This window comes from Hippocampus bargibanti, linkage group LG01 (assembly GCF_051943395.1).
Source record: "Hippocampus bargibanti isolate YZ-2025 linkage group LG01, ASM5194339v1, whole genome shotgun sequence".
In the NCBI taxonomy this organism is placed as follows: Eukaryota; Metazoa; Chordata; class Actinopteri; order Syngnathiformes; family Syngnathidae; genus Hippocampus; species Hippocampus bargibanti.
The window spans coordinates 417535-439424 of NC_142734.1; the positions used below are offsets into that span (position 1 = coordinate 417535).

Consider the following 21890-nt stretch of genomic DNA (forward strand, 5'->3'; position numbering starts at 1 on the left):
TTAAGAACATTGACCTTGGTCAATCAACTAATCGCCAGAGAAAATTGTAATTCCTTAAAGGACAACCGACACCATTTTTTTTGTTTCTTAAGTGACGTCAGAAAAACGTTTTATAGCATCTAAAATAGCCAAAACACGCAGGATGATATTTTTAGTCAAATGCAAAACACCAATAAAAATGACTTAAAAGTGTCCCAAAACTGCTTCAAAATGAGCTCAGAACTGGGGAGATTCAGAAAGTCCCGCCCCCTTGTTCGTGATGTCACACCAGGATACTCCTTCACAAACTGCCTTGCTCCAGAATCAAAACAATGGCTTCAGAGAGTTCAGATTTGGAGAAGATGCAATATCCAGTTATGAATATGATTCAAATAGTTCTGAAGAGGAAATCATACATGTTTGCAATCGATTCAAGAAGTCCTTGCGTATCAATTCGAGCCAATGTAGCGCCCAAAAAATGCACAAGAGGGCGTACAAGCTCCCTTGGAAATGGGCTGATCTGTCCGCTGGGAATTTGTATCAACTTACACCTTCTTTATGCGTGTTACCGTAATTGAAAATGTGGAATGTTTAGTATATTTTTCATTGACATGCCATATACCCACGACTTCGAGGAAGTAGCTAGCTAGCTAGCTAATGCTTTGCCTGCCCTTAGGGTGACTTCACCTGGAAAAGCCTGTCAGGCCAGAGTGTGCGTCTGACTCCAGTTGCCATCCAGAGCCTGTCGGAACTCGAGAGGGCCCGGCTCCAGGAAGTGGCCTACGCCCGTTTGCACCAAGACTATGACATCGGATGCCAGATTGCTGTGCCGAAAGGTAGGTTCACGTGTATGTCTGCACCCTTTTACTGTATATTTACCTCACATCTATACCAGTGGTTCATAATCTTGTTAGAGGCCACGTACCCCAACAGTTCCATATGCTCATTCATTGAACTCTTCTTTCAACCACGAACTGCAGACTAGACCTCTGCACTGGAGAATCCAACAAACCCCTGAGACCAACTCACCGAACCCCTAGGGTTCGATCCAACCACCTGGTCTACCTGTTAAAGTTTTTGGCCATTTTTGCTTGAATTCACCTGTATACAGTGATGCCTTGGCTTACGAACTTAATTGGTTCCCAGACAGAGTGTGTAACGGCGAAAAGTGTATATCCCAAAAATTAATTTCCCATCGGAAACCATTAAAATGAGAATAATCCGTTATCAGGTCCCCATAAAACATCATTTTCTACTTTCTAATTTTCGAGGCCTTAAAATGACACAAAACATACCTTATTGTATGGATCATAAATGTGCTATGGTATTCTAATTAAAGAAATAAACTTTACTGTAGAATAAAGTGGTTTTATTGCCCTTGGTGATGGTCGTTGATGGCTTGATGGAATGGAGTGGCCGCTTTCATCAGCATTGATGAGGAATGTAGCCTTCTTCTTCCACCATCTTGAGGAATGATCCCTTGAAGGTGCTTTTTGTTGTTCGAAGAACGGGCTCGTTCGCGAACGACACATCACTAATTGAGGCAGCTCCGTGTACAAAAAAAGTTTGTATGCCAAGGTAAAGTTCGTATGCCAAGGTAAAATTGTTCATACATTGAACGTTCGTAAACTGAAAAGTTCGTAAGCCAAGGGGTTCGTAAACCGAGGTATCACTATATATGGAACAAGTTTGAAAAGAGACCGTTCATTGGGGCTTATACTCTGGTGCGCCTTATACAGTACACCGGAAAATACGGTACATCAAATATCCGCATAACTTTCTGAGCCATATGTTTAAAAAAACCTCCTCCCAAAATCCACACCATTTCCGATGTGTCTTGGACCCTTGGGGAAACTGATGACGTAAACGGCTAATGCTACACCGGGATGCCGAGTGGGAGGTGGATCCATTTCCTAGAGTGACTCATGTGATGCGGGAGAACATCTGGGGTTCAAACTAAGGTTGCTAAATCCAAAGTAAGTAGAACAGCACAAGCACCGGTTGTTTTCCTAAGGTTTAACACCAAAGATCTAAACTTCAAGTGGATGCCAGAGCTTTCACAATCAGAATCATCATTCATTAGTAAAACATAGTTTTTTTCTTGATTAGAATACCACACCCCTGGAAGTTCTAAGCACCAACAGCAATAAAAAAAAAAAATCGATATTTTAATTGATTGTCTTTTTCATGAACTGATAAATTTGTAACCTGGCTAATGAGCTCTTCCTGTGAGGGAGTTTCAAGTCTTAAAATACTTCTGTGAAGAAGGCGTTTCCCAAGTCCTAAATTCTGTGCAAGGCCAGATCTCCTAGTTGAAGATGACAGATTAACAGGCTGTGTCTGTTCAATTCAGATTGACCCCAGGCCATCTGTGCCTTTCCTGTAGGCCTATTGTTCGGAGCTTTTATCATTGTATTTTATTTATTGCATTCTATTTGTGATTGTATTTTATTTCTTAGAGTTACCTTTGAAAGGGGCTGAAAATTGAACATATTATTAATTATTATTATTATTAAATATGATAACTTCTATTCTGTCTAATCTCTATCACCCGTACAGATGGTCAGAAGAGGAAAAAGTCACTGCGGAGGAAACTGGATTCTTTATCCAAAGAGAAGAGCAAAGACAAAGGTATGCCAAGTTCTTCAATAGAGTAATACCTCTGCTTACTAACTCTTGAGCTCACAAACTTTTCGCATTCGGGAATGGCAGTGAATGAGTTCGCTGGTGTTGCACAATTCAAGCTCCGTCCACATTGAGTCATGAAAAGCAACAACTGGAATATGATTGACGCGACAAGAATGGAGAGAAAACAAAACCATGTTTGTCTTTTGTACACAACCCGTGTGATTTGTTGACTTTAAGACTGATTTTCAAGTCTCTTTGCGTACATTTGGGATGTGTTACATCTGAATGTCTACATTTAATTAAATGGCAGGCGTGATGTCGGAATTCATTTGGATGTTTTTTTATATATTTTTATATCTGTTCGCTAGCTAGTAAGATATCTATTCGCTGGCGAATGGCTATCTATTCGCTAGCTATTAGCTCTCTATTTGCTAGCTAGTGGCTATCTATTCGCTGGCTAATGGTTATCTATTCGCTAGCTAATGGCTATCCATTCGCTGGCTAATGGATGGCTATTCTAGCGAATGGTTAGCTATTCTGGCGAGTGGCTAGCTGTTTGCTGGCGATTGGCTATCTATTCGCTAGCTATTAGCTATCTGTTTCCTAGCTAGTGGCTATCTATTTACTGGCTAATGGCTATCTATTCGCTAGATTATGGCTATCTATTCGCTTGCTAATGGATGGCTATTCTAGCGAACGGCTAGCTGTTCTGGGGAATGGCTAGATGTTTGCTGGCTATCTATTCGCTAGCTGTTAGCTATATATTAGCTAACTAGCTTTGCTATCTATTAGAGTTACTTCGCGTTTGAGGAACGCTGGCGCGTGTGGCTGCCGCTGCTCACCCATAGAAAAACTTAAACTGTGACTGTATAGTCACCTTGAGAGTTTTGAAAGGCGCTTAGCAATGAAATTCGCAATCAAGCCAGTCGTAGACCCCATACTCAGTCAGGACAATAGGAGTAATCAGTGTAGCCGCAGGGAGTAGTCCTCTGCTCCCCCCAACCTGATAGCAGGGACCAATTATAGTAGAGTCAGGCAGCGCCACGTCTAAAACACTAAGAAACCAGGTCTAATTAAAGTTGGGGGTCACCCTGTCTTATTATGATGTATTTTTTGTCTGCCACAGATGGTGTTCCTCAAGCCTTCAGTATCCCCCTTTCACAAGTCATCGCAAACGACAGGACGCATCGGCAACGCCAGGACGGTTATCGACAGGATCCGGCGCAGCGAGACGATCATAAAGACGCATCTGACCTTGTCTCTTCCATTCTCCAGGTCGTTAAGATTGCATCATCTCAATACAATACAATACAATACAATACAATACAATACATATTGATTCATATAGCACAGAGGTCGCGATGCATATATAGACCCTCAGGAAGCCTTTCGAATGAAAAACTTGTGAGGACCGGCCAAAAGGTCCTCACTTGTCAGAAATGTCCTCACTCTGCATGGTATAAAATGTCAGTGATCCTCACAAGACGAGTCATACATATATTCTAAGCATAGTAAAATAAAAATGTCAACTGTATACTGTAAATGTGCAAAACCGTTTCATAAAAAAAAACAACCTGTACATGGTGCAAGTATCAAGAAAGTCATATTGCTATATGTAGCTGTATTGCATCAACCCATATTTACAGTACATCTTCTACCCTAACCATATGTTGCCGTGTAGACAGTGAACAATCTTCCGATAAAAACACCAAGATGAGAATCCACCGTTTAGTATTTTTAACGGTAGCCTTTCTTTTAAAACTGCATTCAAACAGAAAAACAATACGAAAGTTGTACAGCATCCAAGTCTACATATAAAATGACATTAATGGCTATTCTCTAGTAGCTCATTCAACAATTCGATGGTAAGCATTTGAAATGCTTAACTGATGAAATATTGATGTAGGCTTACAAATAACTTGCACAACAAACAGTAAAACGTATCATGGTGTAAATGTACTTACAGATTGTGGCTGAACAAGTCAAAAGAAAGAGGATGGATGTGGATGTGATCCCACCTCTCCACTGTTAGATTTCAAAATGGCTACTCCACAACTTTTGGAGTGGTTTTAACTATTTCCACCACTAGGGGGCACTGTGCTGCATTGTAATGCAATTACTAAGGTGTCCAGTTTTTTTATTTTCACATGTGATTATTGAGAATTGCGAAGCAGTCGGTAGGAACGGGCGGCGGTACCTCTCCTTTGCGCAGCGCGGGAGTAACAGTCTCTGGCTGAAGGATCTACCCAGTGCAGTCAGGGTGGGCAGGAGGGGGTGTGAGGGGCCGTCCGTCATCGGTTTTAGTTTAGCTAGCGTCCGTTTGTTGCCCGCCACCTCCGGAGAGTCCAGCGAGCAGCCCAGGATAGAACTGGACGAGGCGCTCCAGTCTTTTCCACAGTGGATGGCTGAAGCCACCACAAAAGAGCCATCGGTTCTCGAGCCCTGATCGATGTAGCACTTTAACGACAGCATTTTGCAATCCAACCCAACGGGAGCCATTTTGACATTTTCACATTTAAAGTGAAAGAATAGCAAGTAAAATTCTCGCGCCGTTTCCAGTTTGCGACGAAGCGACCATCGAATAAGGAGCTCTCCAGCAGCAACTCGTCATTGAGCTCCACGTCGGAGACAGCCAATGAGTCAACGTCGCCCAACACGCCTGAGGCTGCGCCACGAGTACGCCGACGGGTGAGTTAGTCGCTCAGCCGTAATTTATAATTTATAATTTATTTATTTTTTAGTTTGCAAACTTTAGTGATCTCAAACAGTGTCTGAAACTCAACAAAATGTTAGCGGACACCAGGGCAGACAACTAAAGGACTTTTTTTAAATTAAGGAAGTACCTAGCACAAATGCTCCCTTGCATAATTGATGGAAAATATCCCTGGCTGAAGATTTTGCTCCAGTTGTTGTTTGTCGTCATGGTGCACAATGCAATGTTTGCGTTGCGTTGTCTGCTCAAAGCCACGTAGACTCCTCCTCAAAGCGCCTTTCAAAACTTTCAAGTACACTTTACAGTCACGGTATAGTCCGAAGCACGAAACGAGCTTTTGATTGGAGTATGCAAATTGCCAAACAAACCATTTGGCAATTTGCATACTCGGCATGGCAGCCAATCAGAAGCACTCCCGAGTACACTTTACAGTCACGTTATAGAATAGCCAATCAGAAGCCTGTTTCGTGCTTCGGACTATACCGTGACTGTAAAGTGTACTTGGGAGTTTTGATAGGCGCTTAGAAAGAGGAGTCCACGTGGCTTATAGCAATTTGCTTGTCGCTTTTGCTTTATTGAATACAACAAAGGTTTGATTTTTTTTTCCTAGAAGAAGTTGTCGGCCACCCGGCCGAGACGTTTCGAAAGTCGTACGCCCGATGTAAAAGTTGTATGCTGCGGGCCTCCTTTTCAAACACTGTCTGAAAAAATGAAAATGATATTTGGGCATCAGGGTGGAATGTCAGTGGATTCGATCACGGATCTGGATGATAATCAGTCCCGCCTGCTGGAGGCGCTGCAGCTCTCCTTACCCGCCGAGACGCCGAGTAAGAAGGAGAAGCACCGGGACAAACGGCTCAGCCTCAATCCGATATATCGCCAGGTTCCGCGTGTCGTTGACAGTTGCTGCCAACATATTGAGAAACACGGTTTGTACACTCACCCTTCTGTTCACTGGCAGACCATGTGCAGAAATGTGACCACTCCAGTGCCAGGGTTTTTGTCATTTTCACTCAAATTGCAGGACCCACAGAATGTTGAGTTGTAGGACTACATAAACATTAAATTTGGTGTAAGAAACCTTAGACTCTCATTTTTCATCAGAGAAAAAAAAGTTACTTCCTCAAAAAATAGTTAATTCCTAAATTTTACAGGTCTGGAGTTATGTGACCTTGAAATGAGGGCGACTGTACAAAATACAATATATAGATATTGATTTATATAGCGCTTTTAACAACAGCTGAAGCTGGAACAAAGCACTAACATAGAGAAGAAAAACATTGCCAGAGGTCATGGGCAGCGCTTTATCGGCACCCAAGCATGAAAAAGAACAAAACCGAACACATTTGGGAATGGCGCTCTATATTTCACATTTTCAATTCCCGAATCAAGGTCTTTTTTGTTTCTTAGCTATCTAAATGGCCAGCTATCTAGCTAGCTATCTGTTGACTATCTATTGGCTAGCTACTAGCTGGCTGGCTAGCTTTCTATCTACTGTATTTCTATTAGTTATATGGCTATCTGTCTAGCTGGCTATGTATTGGCTAGCTAGCTTTAATGTATTTGAGTTACTTCTGGGTTGAGTGAACGCTGGCTTGTGTGGCTGCCGCTGCTCACCCACAGAAAAAATATATCCTGTGACTGAAAAGTGACCTTGGGAGTTTTGGAAGTTGCTTTCAAAATTATTATTATTATTATTATTATTATTATTATTATTATTATTATTATTATTATTATTATTATTAAATGTATTATTATGATGCTTATTTTCCACTCTCAGGTTTGCAGACAGTGGGGATTTTCAGGGTGGGAAGTTCAAAGAAAAGAGTTCGACAGGTTGGTGCTCTGTTTAATTCTTCCAACGTTGTGTAAAATGTCAACAAAAACAAACTACAGTAGCACATTTTCTGGAATATAAGAGGCGCCTTCAACAAATGAAGTATTTAAAAGGTATCCCTGCATTTAGTTTTATCGGCGAGCCAGATGCAATCATCAAAAGAGCCAGCCATACGTTCCCGACCCCTGACCTCAAGTGACACGGAGACGAAAAAACTAGAAGAAATATGTTTCTTATCCTCAGGGAAAAGGTTCTCATCCCGACCAGAAAACGTTCTTGTCCTGAATGAAAGCATCGTGTGCGCGACGATCGTCACGCGTCAATCACAAAAAGCTGCATTCCATCAATGACTTTGTTTGTTTTTTGGGTTTTTTTTTAGTTACGAGAGGAGTTTGACCGCGGCGTCGACGTCCGTTTAGATGAGGAGCAAAGTGTTCATGACGTGGCAGCTTTGTTGAAGGAATTCCTGAGGGACATGCCTGACCCACTTCTCACCAAGGAGCTCTACACCGCCTTCATCAACACAACATGTATGGAGATCTATAGAATAATCAGAAGAAAAAGAAGAATGTTTTCTTCAAAACTGTAGCTATCCAATTGATAGCCAGCAAATCCCTAGCTAGACAGCCAGCCAGCTAGATAGTGAATAGATAGATAGCTAGATTGCTAGATAGCCAGCCAGATATCTAATACATAGAAAATAGCTAGCAAATGATAATGATAATTACAAAAAATAATAATCCATTTCATTTCTAAGCGCCTTTCAAAACTCTCTAGGACACTTTACAGTCACAGGATCAGTTTTTCTGTGGGTGAGCAGCGGAAGCCACACGCACCAGCGTTCGTTCACTCAACCCGGAATAACTCAAATAGAAAGAAAGCTAGCTAGTGAATAGATAGCTAAGAGACAGCTAGCTAGTGAGAGCTAATAGATAGCCAGCAATCAGCTATTTTGCGATTGTATATCATTGATTCTATTTCCTATGCTTGTCTGTGACCGTAAAGTGTCCTTGAGAGCTTTGTAAGGCGCTTCAAATCAAATTGTCAACTTTCAGTGCTGGATCCCGAAGAGCAGCAAAGTGTCATGCAGCTCCTGGTGTACCTGCTGCCGCCATCCAACAGCGACACGCTTCACCGTCTTTTGGAGTTTCTTTCCACAGTGGCCGACCACGCCCATGACAGGCAAGACAAGGACAGACGGGAGGTAAAGTTAGCCTCAAACGCATCAAACATTCATTACAAACATCGATTAGCCTTTATTAGCCTGACAGTGGCAAACATTTACATTTCACAGCAGCAAAGTCATGAAAGGAAGAGGAAAGGAAAGGAAGAAGTCAAAAAACAAATAATAATAATAATAATAATAATAATAATAATCCATTTCATTTCTAAGCGCCTTTCAAAACTCTCAAGGTCACTTTACAGTCACAGAATAAAGCTTTCCTGTAGGTGAGCAGCGGCAGCTACAAACGCCAGCATTCACTCAACCAGGAAGTAAATAGATAGAAAGCTAACTAGCCAGCTAGTACATAGCTAATAGATAGCCAACAGATTGCTAGCTTTGTTTACATTTTATTTCCCAGCAATCAACTCATCATGGCTTTCATTTCAGATGGTGGGCAACAAGATGACTTCCTTCAACCTGGCCACCATCTTCGGCCCTAACCTGCTACATAAACTCAAACCTTCCGACAAGGAATTCAGCGTCCAAAGTTCGGCCCGGGCCGAGGAGAGCGCGGCCGTCATCGCCGCGTTACAGAGAATGATCGCCGGCTACCAGACGCTCTTCATGGTCAGTCGCTTCTCATCCTGGTTTTTCCTGCAGCTGATGCACTTACGCTCTGCTTCCGTTGGAAACAGAGGACGTTGGTTCTTTGTACTGATGCTTCATTCTTTCATGTGATTTCACACCACCGACACCGAATACAACATATCGCTATTATTGACACATAAACATTTGGACTTTACATCAATGAAATAAAACGTATGCAATAAAAACGTAATGTCAAGAAAATAAAGCACGACTATGGAAAAGCAGTCATAGATAAACGTCTGTGCAAGCTCTCGGTCGTACACGAGTGATCCATCGATGAAAAGGTTCCTTCAGCCGTCATCTGGACGTCTTTGAAGGTGTCGGACGTTTCGCTTCTTATCCAAGATGCTTCGTGAGTGAACTAAAGTCTTTTACTGGTAGTTGCGGCCCTATATCTATATCCCTACTGTCCAGACATGACGGTGTCACAAACAAATGTATCAGCTGCATTTACATCCACATTTTGATGTCAAGAGAGAGACTGACTTAACTTGTTAACTGCTAGCTTTTCCCACCGAAGCATGGCCAAATGTTCACCCCCGGACACTTGTGAAGGCCTTCTTCTGAAAACAAAAAAGGGAACAGTACATAGCTTGTAATCTTTCATGGCTAGTCAGGAGGGGTCACAATTTGACACGGATTATCTTCTTCTTCTTCGCTTGCTTTGTTCCCGTCTCTTCTCGGGATTCTCCAGCAGTGCAGACAGACAGCTCAGGTCATTTTAGGTCCGAAAATGTTTTGTAATTTGCCACTGACACCCCCCCCCCAGCCCCCCATCCCCGAGGCTTACATTCCTACAGGAAGCCAATTAATCGCATCAAAACCTCGACGGATCTGCTAAGAGCAGGAGTTTTATGTTTATTTGGTGGAGGGATGAAGGGTGGGGGGGGGGGGGGGGGCAGATGACATCCTGAGGTTCTTTTGGAGATCACTTTGACTCAAGACTTGATTTACCGTCATTTCCGGACAAAAGAGCGCCTCACCCAGTACATTTTCAAAGAAAAAAACATGTTCTACATACAGAAACTGCACCTATCTATAAGCCACATGTTTATAAAGAAAGACGGAAGTTGTAATAATATACAGTGATACCTCGCTTTACAAACGCTTTGGTTTACAAAGTTTTAGATGAATGAAAAGTAGCGTGAGTGAGGGTATTATCACCCAGAAAGCACGGCAACTTCACTCGGATATCATCAAGAGGCAACTACATCAACGACCCTCACAAAGGTCAATAAAATGACTTTATTATACAGTACAGTTTATTTCTTTAATTATAATACCCTAGCACACTTATTATACGTAACATACGGTCTATTTTGTGTAGTTTTAAGGCTTATTCAGTAGAAAATTATGTTTTATTAGGACCTGGCAATGGAATTAAAGAGACAGGCAGACGACAGAGAGAGAGTGACAAAATGGAGAGAAAACAGTGAGATTTGGACTCATTTCAACTTTGAGAGTTCAAAGGCAGAGTGTAGACTGCAAGGTTAAAATATCCCATCAATCGGGCTTCATCTGTACACTTGATGTAAAAAGCTATCAGCCCAGTTAAACAGAACACAATTGATGAGGAACAAGGTAAAATTAAGGCAGAGAAAGCGCTTCCAAGGGATCATTCCTCAGGTGGTGAAAGAAGAAGAACGTAGCCTTCCTCATCAAGTGTTTCATGCTGATGAAAGCGGCCACTCCATTCCATCAACCTTCACAAAGGTCAATAAAACGACTTTATTGTACAGTACAGTTTATTTATTTAATCATACTACTTTAATTGTGTTTTATGGGGACCTGGGAACGGATTATTCTCATTTTAGTGGTTTCCAATGGGAAATAAATTTTTGGGATACATACATTTCACCTTACACACTCTGTCTGGGAACCAATTAAGTACGTAAGCCAAGGTATCACTGTATTGTCATTTTAATGGTTTCCTATAAGAAATTAATGTTTGCAATACACCCTTTTTCTTTGTGGGACCTGATGAAGTTTGTGAGCTGAGGTGTCAGTGTAGTTGATTTTTTTCAAACTGCTCCATCCTATCAAGATCCACTGAAAAAGTTACTCTTGACATACGGCGACTTTTGCTCAAGGGTTTCTGGCCGCCGGTCATCCAAGCCTCCCATTTAACTCGGAGGGCCACTTGAAACGCACGATTCACACGTGAAGTTACGTTCGTACCTTGAGTTACCTTCAGTGCTCGAGTGCCATTGAAAAAAAAAAGGCATAATTTGAAAGCTTGTGAGAAAAGTCGCGGTTTATAGTCCGGAAATTACCGTAAGCATGGGGTAAAAACCTCGGAAAAACACATGCTGATTGCCCTTGAGCAAAAAAAAAAATACAATCTCATATTTCATTAATTGAAGTTGCTTGATGTTCAGGTGCCGCCCGACCTGCAAAATGAAGTTTTAATGAGTCTGCTGGAGACGGACCCCGATGTGGTGGACTACCTGCTCAGACCAAAAGCGGCACAGTGAGTTACGCTCCAAATCTTTCGTTCTTTTTTATCATAATAATAATAATACATTTCATTCAAGGTCACTTTACAGTCACAGGATCAGTTTTTCTGTGGGTGAGCAGCGGCAGCCACACGCGCCGGCGTTCACTCAACCCGGAATCACTCAAAGTTAGCTAGCTAGCTAGATAATAGATAACTAATTGATAGCTCGCTAGCTAGTTAGATAGCTAACTGATGGAGAATAAGAAGTGATCATCGTTTCGAGCTGTTTCATGCTGTTATACGCTTAGTCAACACGTGTGACTCGAATACGCAATTGAAGCACAGGCAACCTGGGGTCAATCGGAGGTCAACAGACTCAGCAAGTTAACCTGTCATCTTCATCTAGGAGATGTGGCCTCGGAAGCAATAAAACATTGTCTCTTTCATGAAGTGCTAAATTTGTAACCTGGCCAATGAGCTCTTCCTGTGAAGGAGTTTCAAGTGATAAAGAGTTTCCCGAGTCCTAAATTGTGTCCAAGTGCGGTTTTGAGCCGCCGTCTTTCATGCCAATTTGCTTTTGGCTGCAGGAGTAGCGATCTTCTCCAGTCTGACGAGCCTTTCACCCTGAGCGGACGCCATTCGTCCAGCGACTCCAACAAGCCGTCCAGTGGGGAGGTGTCGCCTTATGATAACAACTCTCCCGTCCTGAGCGAACGAAGAGGGGAGACGGGGAAGCCAGGCGCTACAGCGACACTGATGGATTCGGGAGCCGACGCTAGAGTGGGAGCAGGTGAGATGGACATTTACCGACAAATACTTGACTTTCTTGACTCATTCACTGCCATTCACATATTTTTTTCGGGTTTTGAAAATATGCCCCCATTCCCAAATTAGTTTTTTTTTCTTGCTTGGGTGCCGATAAAGCGCTGACCATGGCCTCTGGCAATGTTTTTCCCTTCAACAGGGGGTATCGTTTCCCTTTTTTTCCATAGTAACTCTTGTTAAAGCGCTATATAACCCAACATGGATGTATTGCAAGATATTTTGCCCTCATTTCAAGCTCCGATATCTCCAGAGCCATATCATTTAGGAATTAAGCCTTTTTTTCCGATGAAAAAAGTCATTCAAAGGTTTGGATTGGATTGGATTGGATTAGCCTTGATTAGTCTCACAGTGGAGAAATTTACGTTTCAAAGCTGCAAAGTTCTGAAAGGAAGAGGAAGGGAAAGAAAGAAATAGAAAAACAAAATACAGGAGCTGCTACAAAGGCAGCCATACTCGCGGCGTCATCTTGAAGTCAAAAGAACAAAAATAAAAAATATGTCAACACAAAGACAGTCATTTTCTGCACCCTCTTTGTTGCATGAAGCACTTCTAGATGAAAGAGGAGCGGCTCAAAGCATCCTTTTCACCAGTGGATGGTCATGGTGGAATGTGCACGGCTGCTGCAAACAAAATGTTGAAAGCAAACTGTTGAAAGCTGTAGCATCCATTGACGAAGAGACGCTGTATTAAATGTTTAAGGCGCTTATAAACCAAATGGATTATTATTATAATTATCATTTGCTAGCTATTTGCTATCTATTAGCTATCTGGCTGGCTAGCTAGCTATCTAGCTAGCTACATCTATTCACTATCTAGCTGGCTGGCTAGGTATCTGTTGGCTAAAGATTGGCTAGCTAGCTAGCTACCTTTCTATCTATTTAAGTTATTCCAGGTTGAGCGAAGGCTGGCGCGTGTGGCTGCCGCTGCTCACCCACAGAAAAACTGATCCTGTGACTGTAAAGTGACCTTAAGAGGTGTGAAAGGCGCTTAGAAATGAACTGTATTATTATTTGTTCAAAAACTCCATATTCTGTGGGTATTCTGGAATTTGAGTGAGAATGACAAAAACCCTGGCACTGGAGCGGACGCATTTTTCCACATGGTCTGGCAGTGAATGAGTTAAGGTTGCCATGTTCCGTCATTTGACCTTGTGTCTCTTTTGGTCCTTCCTTGAGACTGCATCTCGGAGGAACATGCTGACATTTGGGGTACGTGGCACACGACTCTCAAAGCAGCACACAAGAACCAGACTTTTTGCGGTGAGCTCCCTGCCTCAACATTTCTTCTCTGTCTGCAATTGGAGTGAAAATGACAAAAACCCTGGCACTGGACTGGACACACGTTTGTGTGCTGATTTCCATTTAACATAAGTTATTCTTATTTCTTTTTATTTATTTAGCTGTCCGGCTATTTAGCTGTCCAGCTATCTATCAATCTATCTAGCTAGCTACCTAGCTAGCTCTCTATTTGCGATCAATTTTCTATCTATTAGCTGGCTAACTAGCTATCTAACTGGCTGGCTAGCTATCTAGCTGGCTATCTATTAGATATATAGCTAGCGAGCTATGGGCTATCTGTTAGCTAGCTAGCTAGCTTTCTATCTATGTGAGTTACTTCTGGGTTGAGTGAACGCTGGGGTGTGTGGCTGCCGATGAAAAAAACTGATCCTGTGACTGTAAAGTGACCTTGAGAGTCGTGAAAAGCGCTTAGGAATGAAATTTATTATTATTATTATTATTATTAGCAAATATGATTGGTAATAGTGGACCAAAGCAAAGAAAAAAATGCAATAATTCCATTGATACTATAATAATAATAATAATAATAATAATAATAATAATAATAATAATAATAATAATAATAATCCATTTGAAGCGCCTTTCAAAACTCTCAAGGTCACTTTGGCTGTTTCCTCTGAAGGTTCCCATGGCAACATGTCGGAAGGAAGCTCCCGTAGCTCGCAAGAAGGTCTTGATGGACTCCACGGGGACACCAGACACCAGCTGACGCCGCCGACTCGGACACTGCCTGGCAATTCCGAATCCTCACCCCACCTGCCGTTGCCCCGCGTTTGGAGCAGCCCTCACCTTCAGCCGGCCCTCCGTCGCTCAAGTCATTTCCCCGAGCCCGTCCACGAAGCATGCGCATCATCGGGATTGAAAGGCTGGGTCAACGCTAACGCTAACGCTAACGAAGGCCGCTCCCCCCCTCCTTATAACGCTCATCACCGCCTGGCTGTTTGCCAAAGTTCGCCTGGACTTTCACCCGGGCTTGCGACAGCTCAACGGCCCCCCCTGCAGCATAAGAGGTCAACTGCAGAGCATAAAAACTCCGACGAGCAGGACTGGCAACGGGACCGTTGGCAAATATGGCAGCTGCTCTCTTCGGACAGTGCGGACACTCTACCGGAGACGCTTGTGTGAGACCGTCCAGTCGGGCACCTTGTCCGATTGGATGCATGCTGGGAAATCCTTTCCTCTTGGAATCACTCAGTCTGCTTTTTCCGTCCCTGGATGTGCCCCACACCATGACGTTCTTCTCGTTTACATGTTCAGCTGCTGCCTTCGAGAGTTTTAATACAGTGGTACCTCCGTTTACGAATCCCTCGGCTTACGAACCTTTCGCTTTACGAACATTACATTTATGAACATTTTACCTTGGCATACAAACTATTTTTCGGGATACACACGGAGCGCCACAATGAGTGATGTGTCGTGGGTTTCCTATGAGACATTATTTTTCCTATCAGACATTATTTTTTGGGATACACTCTTTTCACCTTACACACTCTTTCTGGGAACCAATTAAGTTCGTAAGCCAACGTATCACTGTATTTGTATGAGCCAACCCTCATGATTCCCTTCATGGAAATTATTTCTTCCCCATTATTTCAAAGTAAAGTGTTTGAAAATATCTGACCAGAATTACGCCCCCCCCCCCCCCCCCCAGCGTAAGAAACCTTAGACTCTCTTCTTTCATCATAAAAGAAAGTGTGAATTGCTAAATGATTTGGATATGGTGTTATATGAGCTTGAAATGGGGGTGGTTGTACAAAATACAATACAATACAGACATGTTGATTTATATAGTGCTTTAAGGATCCACAGAATATTGAGTTTTAGGACTACATAAACATTCTGTACAGAATTAGAAACCTTAGACTCTCTTCTATCATCAGAAACAAAAAGAGTTAATTCCTAAATGGTATGGGTCTGGAGTTATATGAACTTGAAATGAGGGTGGATGTCCAAAATACAATACAATAGATACATATTGGTTTGTATGGCGCTTTAACAACAGCTGAAGCTGGAACAAAGCGCTCACATGGAAAGAAGGGAAATACTGCCCCCTTGTGGAAAAGACAAAACATTGCCAGAGGTCTAACCAGCACTTTATCGGCACCAAAGCATGAAAAAACAAAACCGGAACAAATCCGGGAATGGCGCTCAACGTCATTTTTTCAACTCCCGAATAAATATGTGAATGAGTTGAGGTTCATCCAATTCATGTATTTGATTTAAAGCGTCTCTCTGACGTCAATCTTAGTCTTTGTAAGACTTCTTTTTTTTTCTTCAGTGTTTGTCTGTTGTCAGTCGTACAGGAGTGATCCATCGATGAAAAGGTTTCTTCAGCCGTCATCTGTACTTCTTTCAAGGTGTCTGACGTTTCGCTTCTTATCCAAGAAGCTTCGTCAGCAAACTAAAGTCTTACTGGTAGTATCGGCCCTATAGATATCCCTTCTGTCCAGACGTGGCGGTGCCGGACTCTGCTATGATTGGTTCCTGCTCTCAGGTTGGGGGGAGCAGAGGACTACTCCCTGCCGCTCCACTGATTACTTCTATTGTCCTGACTGACGACTGGCCTGATTGCCCAATTTGTTGTTTGTTTCTTCAGTGTTGAATGTAATATATGAAAGCACTCAACTTTTCTACCTGCTGCGCGATAACATGCCGAAGTTGCGTTGTATTGTATTTTCTTTTTTATTCCATCCCCCACGCCCCAATTTCATTTCAAAATATCTTTTGTCTTCGTATACTTGTTGACAATAATGGCTTATAGACAAGACAAGAATGTTTGCATCACATTACAGGAAAGCCATGTTCCTTTCTGGCTTAGGTCAGCAAAAACACACACACACACACACACACACACAAAATGCTGTGAGTCAATAATAAATAAATAAATAAATAAATAAATAAATAAAATAAAAGGTACGTTTTATACACAAATATCATTTTCAAAAAACCAAATGTGAAATATAATTCCTCCAACTGGGCAACCCAACGGCCACATTTAAAGGACAACCGACACCTCCGTGATTGTGTGCCATCTTGTGCATTTTCTGGCCGCTACATTAGAGTCCAGATGAATCGAATTGATACGGAAGGACTTCTTTAATTGATTGCAAACATTGATGCTTTCCTCTTCACAACTATTTGAATCATATTCACAATTGGATGAGTAACAAGAAAGGATATTTTTCTGAATCTGAACTCTCTGAAGCCATTGTTTTGATTCTGGAGCAAGGCAGTTTGTGAAGGAGTTTCCTAGCGTGACATCACCAACGAGGGGGCGGGACTTTCTGAATCTGCCCAGTTCTGAGCTCATTTTGTGGCAGTTTTGGGACACTTTAAGTTATTTTTATTGTCATGTTTCTGATGTCAGTTAGGAAACAAAAAAATGGTGTCGGTTGTCCCTTAAGTAACAGATAAAAACACGTTTGATGATATTGTTGCTCAAATGATGGATATTAATGATTACAATACAAAGCAGAAATGGGGGAAAATGGATTGAAGTTGACACTCTTTTTGCTAACACTGCAGTTTATAAAGGGGGGTAAGGTGTATCTTTATAATTCATAGAAGTGGTAGAATATATATTTGTATCCATAACTACCAGGTTTCAAGCAAAAAGAAGCATTAGCATATATATTTCTAGCGCTCGCAATTTTCTTTCCTGGTATTCAGTGACAGCCATTTTTGATTTCTGACGAAAATCTGCCTGCATTCGATCGTTAATATTTGCTCATTTATATTTCAAATCTTTTCTTGTGTTTTCCGTTCTTGTTTAGAATTTCAAAAGCTTTCCACGGCTACTTTACTCTTGAAGAACTGCCTAAAAGTAAGACAGTTATGATATCTTAAACTTTAATAAAGAACTCGGTCACATTTTCATTTTTTTTTCACTGTATAATTACAAGCAGAAAATCCCCTCCTATTTCGACAATTAAAAATGGCATTATTTCCTTATTGTTTGTCATAGAACAATGATCTATACATCACTTGAAAGCTATTTAAATGCACTTTAATATGGTATTAGACATGTGTGATGGATTATGATTGAATAATTTTGTCCCTACATCCCTACAAGATACGCCATCTTGATTGGATCATACTGACCAAGATCCACAATTTTGATTGGACGATATTGCCCGAGGTGCCGTTCAGTCGAAATTGGTAAAGGCCATCTTTCGAGGAAGCGGGCGGACGTTTGCAGACTTCAAGTTGAATTGCACACTTCAGGTTGAACGACCCGAAAGATTCGCCTTTGTGGAGAGAAAAGGTTCTGCCGTGATTCTAATTTGCAACGGAACAATGCCATCGATGAAACAGTCGAAGGTCAGTGGCACTTTGACAAGCCCCAATGCTAACGCGTTAGCATTAACGGCAGAAAGCAAGCGTGCAAGCTAATTAGCATTGTGCAGGCTAGCTAGCAGTAACTTCGCATACGGTCGTGGCAAGTTGACGTTCATTCCGATCGTTTGGATGGATTTTGACCAATCGTGAGAAAACTATTCATATTAATAGTGAGTATTCTCACACGGTTATTTTAAATGATACATTCGGACATTCTGTTGAAATCACATTAATTTATACGTGTGTGCGTGTGGCTCTCACAGAAAAAAAAAAAAACTTTTCCGGCGCTCTAAATCAAAACTGTTCCCGAGCCCTGAAATACAGTAGGGATGTGACAAACATTTGCAATACAAATGTATCACACATTTTCTAACACCATATTAAAGTGCATTTCAATAGTTTTCAAATGATGTACCGTATGTATAGATATGACGAATAATAAGGAAAGAATCGAATTTTTACGTTTAGAAATATGAGGGGATTTTCTGCCTGTAATGACACATTTAAAACAATGGCAATTTGTGACCAAGTACTTTATTACAGTTTAAACGATTATAACTTTCTTAATTTTTGGCAGATCTTAGCGTCAATCATAAACTGCAAGCTTGGAAAATGCCACCAAAAATGATGACGTACTTCTTGACAACAGTGGGGTTTACTGGTCCAATTTGTCATGTCATGTTTTGATATATTTTATTTTGAAGCGCCTGAAGTATATGTATGTGAATAAATCAATAAATATGATGACATTTGCATTTTGCTCAAGTGAAATTCATTCGGGTGAAAAACTGAAAAGGCGCAAGTGTTTATTTATTGATGGCCTCTTATTTCTTTATTGATTGTTTCTTGATTATTTATTGATTGTTTCTTGTTTATTGATTGATTGTCTCTTATTTATTTATTTATTATGATTACAATCAGACAGCATTTCTCCTTCTGACCAGAAGATGGCGACAGATCTCTGCAATTGAAGACTACTGTTTTTCACAGCAGCAATTTCCAGCCTCCATTTCACAAACGATAATACACACTTGGCGAAACGTGATGGTAATATTAGAAAGAGTTCGAGTTAGAAAGACATTTGACAAACTGTTTGTCCCTCTTTTTTTCTTTACGGTCTTGTTACTCATCCAGTTATGAATATGATTATACTAGACAAAAAAAGTCGCCTTTTGTCTTTTATCCGCGTTGTCAAGCACACATGAATTGATTTATTTGCTATCTATTAGTTATTTAGCTAGCTAGCTATCTAGCTAGTTACAGTATCTATCTTCTGTGACTGTAAAGTGAACTTGAAAGTTTTGAAATGCGCTTATAAATGAAATTGGCTATCTATTAGCTAGCTGGCTAGCTTGCTTTCTATCTAGTTGAATTACGTCTGGGTTGAGTGAACGCTGGCGCGTGTATCTGCCGCTGCTCACCCACTGCAAAACTTATCCTGTAACTGTAAAGTGACCGTGAGAGTTTTGAAAGGTGCTTAGAAATGAAATGTATTATTATTATTTTTATGAAATGGGTTCACTTTCACACCTGGAGAAACGTAGGTGCTGATGCATGTCAAGAAACAAAACTGTACGTTTCTGTTGATGTCATTGCATCGGGGAAAGAGAGTGCATATTTGAATTGGCCACGCAGAAACACATGGTTGCACTCATCATGGGAGGAATGTACTCGCACAAGGACTTCATTAGCTGCTTGTTGTTTCACAAAGGCTCTTAAAACGTACCCTGAACTTTGGACGGCTTAGGAATGCAACGCAGGGACTTTACCTTCATGCGAAGTCAGTCATACAGATGCGACGCAGCGGAATTCAAATGGTTCCACTGTCGAAGCTCGCATGTGAAATCAAAAGTCAGTCTTTTGCAAATATTTCTCTGGATAATTCGGAAAATGTGTTTGTGAGCGAGCCGTTCTGAAATTCTGCCCCATTGCTAACAGTACCTGTACCCCAATACCAGCGGCGGGCCGTGCATGTCAGTCCTCGGCCTTCAGTAGTGCTATGTTTGAGTCAATGTCAGGGTTTTTGTCATTGTCACTCGGATTCCAGGATCCACAGAATATTGAGTTTTAGGACGACAGTAAGATACCTTACACTCTCTTCTTTCATCAGAAAAAATGAGCTAATTGTTAAGCTCGCTTGCTTTCTATCTGAGTGAACGCTGGCGCGTGTGGCTTCCGCTGCTCACCCACAGAAAAAAAAATCCAGTGACTAATGCGCTTAGAAATGAAATGTATTATTAGTTGCAAGTGTGGTGTGATATGACTACACGTTCACTAGAGGATGCCATTGGCCAGGAAATAATTTGTGACTTGAAGAAACTTTTTTAAGTCATACTGTGGGAATCCGAATAAGAAAGCATTTAATAATTTCATTAAACTGTTCAAACATGTTTTCCGATGAACGTGTGGATTCACACACATTCTAAGGTTGCCATTTTATTTACTATTTTTGCTATTTCACATTTCCAATCATTAATAAAAAACAGAGGCTGGCCCGTTAATTTAATCGCTAGGCCTTCAATAGTGCTACCTCTGAATCAATCCACAGCTGCGAGTGTGGTGTGATTTACTTCACGTCCACTAGAGGGTGCCGATAGATAGGAAATATTACTTGTGACTTGAAGAAACTAAAGAAATACTGTTATTACACTGATCAAAGTTTTCCGTTGAATGTGTGGATTCATGAGACCCTCATAAAACTGCAATATTGTTTGCTATTTTTACTACCTTCGGAGCTGTCCAACCTTTCTTAACGATGTCCTTTTATTCTTGAAATTGGCTTTTATAGTGTCTCTTTGGGTTCCTTGCCTTGTTAAGTAATTCATGAGCTATTCTCTTCTTTCCACAATCAAATGGGAAAAGGCCAGACTAAAGTAGAAGAGTGAAGAACAAAGAGCCCGGGCAATCAAACATTAATACGGCTGCTGTGTTTGTATAAGAGCAGACAAGTCCCGTGGTTGTCTAGTGCAATACGTTTACTAATAAAAACCAGTTGTACGTCGCTGGAAAAAAGACTTTATCAACATGGCAGGAATAATACTAGTGGGCCTCAATCTGCAGTACATATGCAGCTAAAAGCTAGCAACCACTCATTTGATGACAGTAAGGTTAAAATCTTCGCGAAAGGAAATAAAGGGGAGGTAAGAGTAAAACGGCAAAACCCTTCACTGAATCGCCATGGTGGGGTGAGGTTCAATTTGGATCGTGCTTACAACATATTTCTAAGATCGTTACCACATGGGCTTAGTCATGCTGATGAGGTGATACCAGGGCGAATGGGGCAATCAGGGCCAGTCATAGACCATCATCAGTCAGAACAAAATTAGTAATCAGTGTCGCCTCAGGGAATAGTCGTCTGTATATTACAGTATGATTCCCATTTACCCTTGAATGGAAATTTGCCAGAAACGATCCAGTTTGCAACTCTGCTGAACCCGTGACATCAAAGAAAGACAAAAAGTCCTTGTCTGTTGTCGGCTGACTTGAGTTGCCGTTAAGGAGGCCAATTGGGCTCAAAGCATCTTTGAGGCAGACGTTGACTGGAAAGTTGGATGGAGGTCAAGACGATGCCAGATGATGGCCACAGGCGCCTGCAAAATGGCGGAAAAAGTGACCAACAATACTCTGTGTGTGTGTGTGTGTGTGTGTGTGTGTGTGTGTGTGTGTGTGTGTGTGTGAGAGAGTGTGAGAAAGTAAAAGAGAGGTACAGAGAGAAAGAAAGAGAGAGACAGAAACAAAGACAGAGAGATTTAAAAGAGACACAAGACCCTCATTTCAAGCTCATATAACTCCAGACGCTTATAATTTAGGAATTAACTTTTTTTGATTCCGAACAACTACTGTTATTAAAGCAGATGTGATGCATAACCTCTGAAAGCCTCTGGGCCAATCAGAGTCATTTTCTTCATTTGTAGGTCAACACGCTCACGCTTCATCGCCGCATCTCATAAATGTGAACTCATCAAGTCAACAACATCAATCGTCTCGTGCGTTTTAATAGTGGAGCGAAAAAGCCTTCACCA

General features: G+C 41.5%; 1 protein-coding gene across 3 annotated transcripts in view; it reads left to right on the forward strand.

Moving 5' to 3' along the window:
* Positions 1-18601, forward strand: part of LOC148902619 (rho GTPase-activating protein 6-like) — a 49561-nt gene extending 30960 nt beyond the window's left edge. For 2 of the 3 annotated variants that reach the window (XM_089012990.1, XM_089013165.1), the window contains exons 2-14: positions 656-815; positions 2539-2610; positions 3734-3882; positions 5167-5295; positions 6054-6249; positions 7101-7156; positions 7537-7687; positions 8213-8361; positions 8770-8949; positions 11349-11440; positions 11995-12197; positions 13408-13491; positions 14153-18601. In XM_089012990.1, coding sequence (XP_088869116.1) covers positions 656-815; positions 2539-2610; positions 3734-3882; positions 5167-5295; positions 6054-6249; positions 7101-7156; positions 7537-7687; positions 8213-8361; positions 8770-8949; positions 11349-11440; positions 11995-12197; positions 13408-13491; positions 14153-14655 — 2124 coding nt within the window. In that variant the 3' untranslated portion in view covers positions 14656-18601. The remainder of the gene's footprint in view (positions 1-655; positions 816-2538; positions 2611-3733; positions 3883-5166; positions 5296-6053; positions 6250-7100; positions 7157-7536; positions 7688-8212; positions 8362-8769; positions 8950-11348; positions 11441-11994; positions 12198-13407; positions 13492-14152) is intronic. The other variant, XM_089013076.1, reaches the window with a different exon arrangement.
* Positions 18602-21890: the final 3289 nt, after the last annotated feature.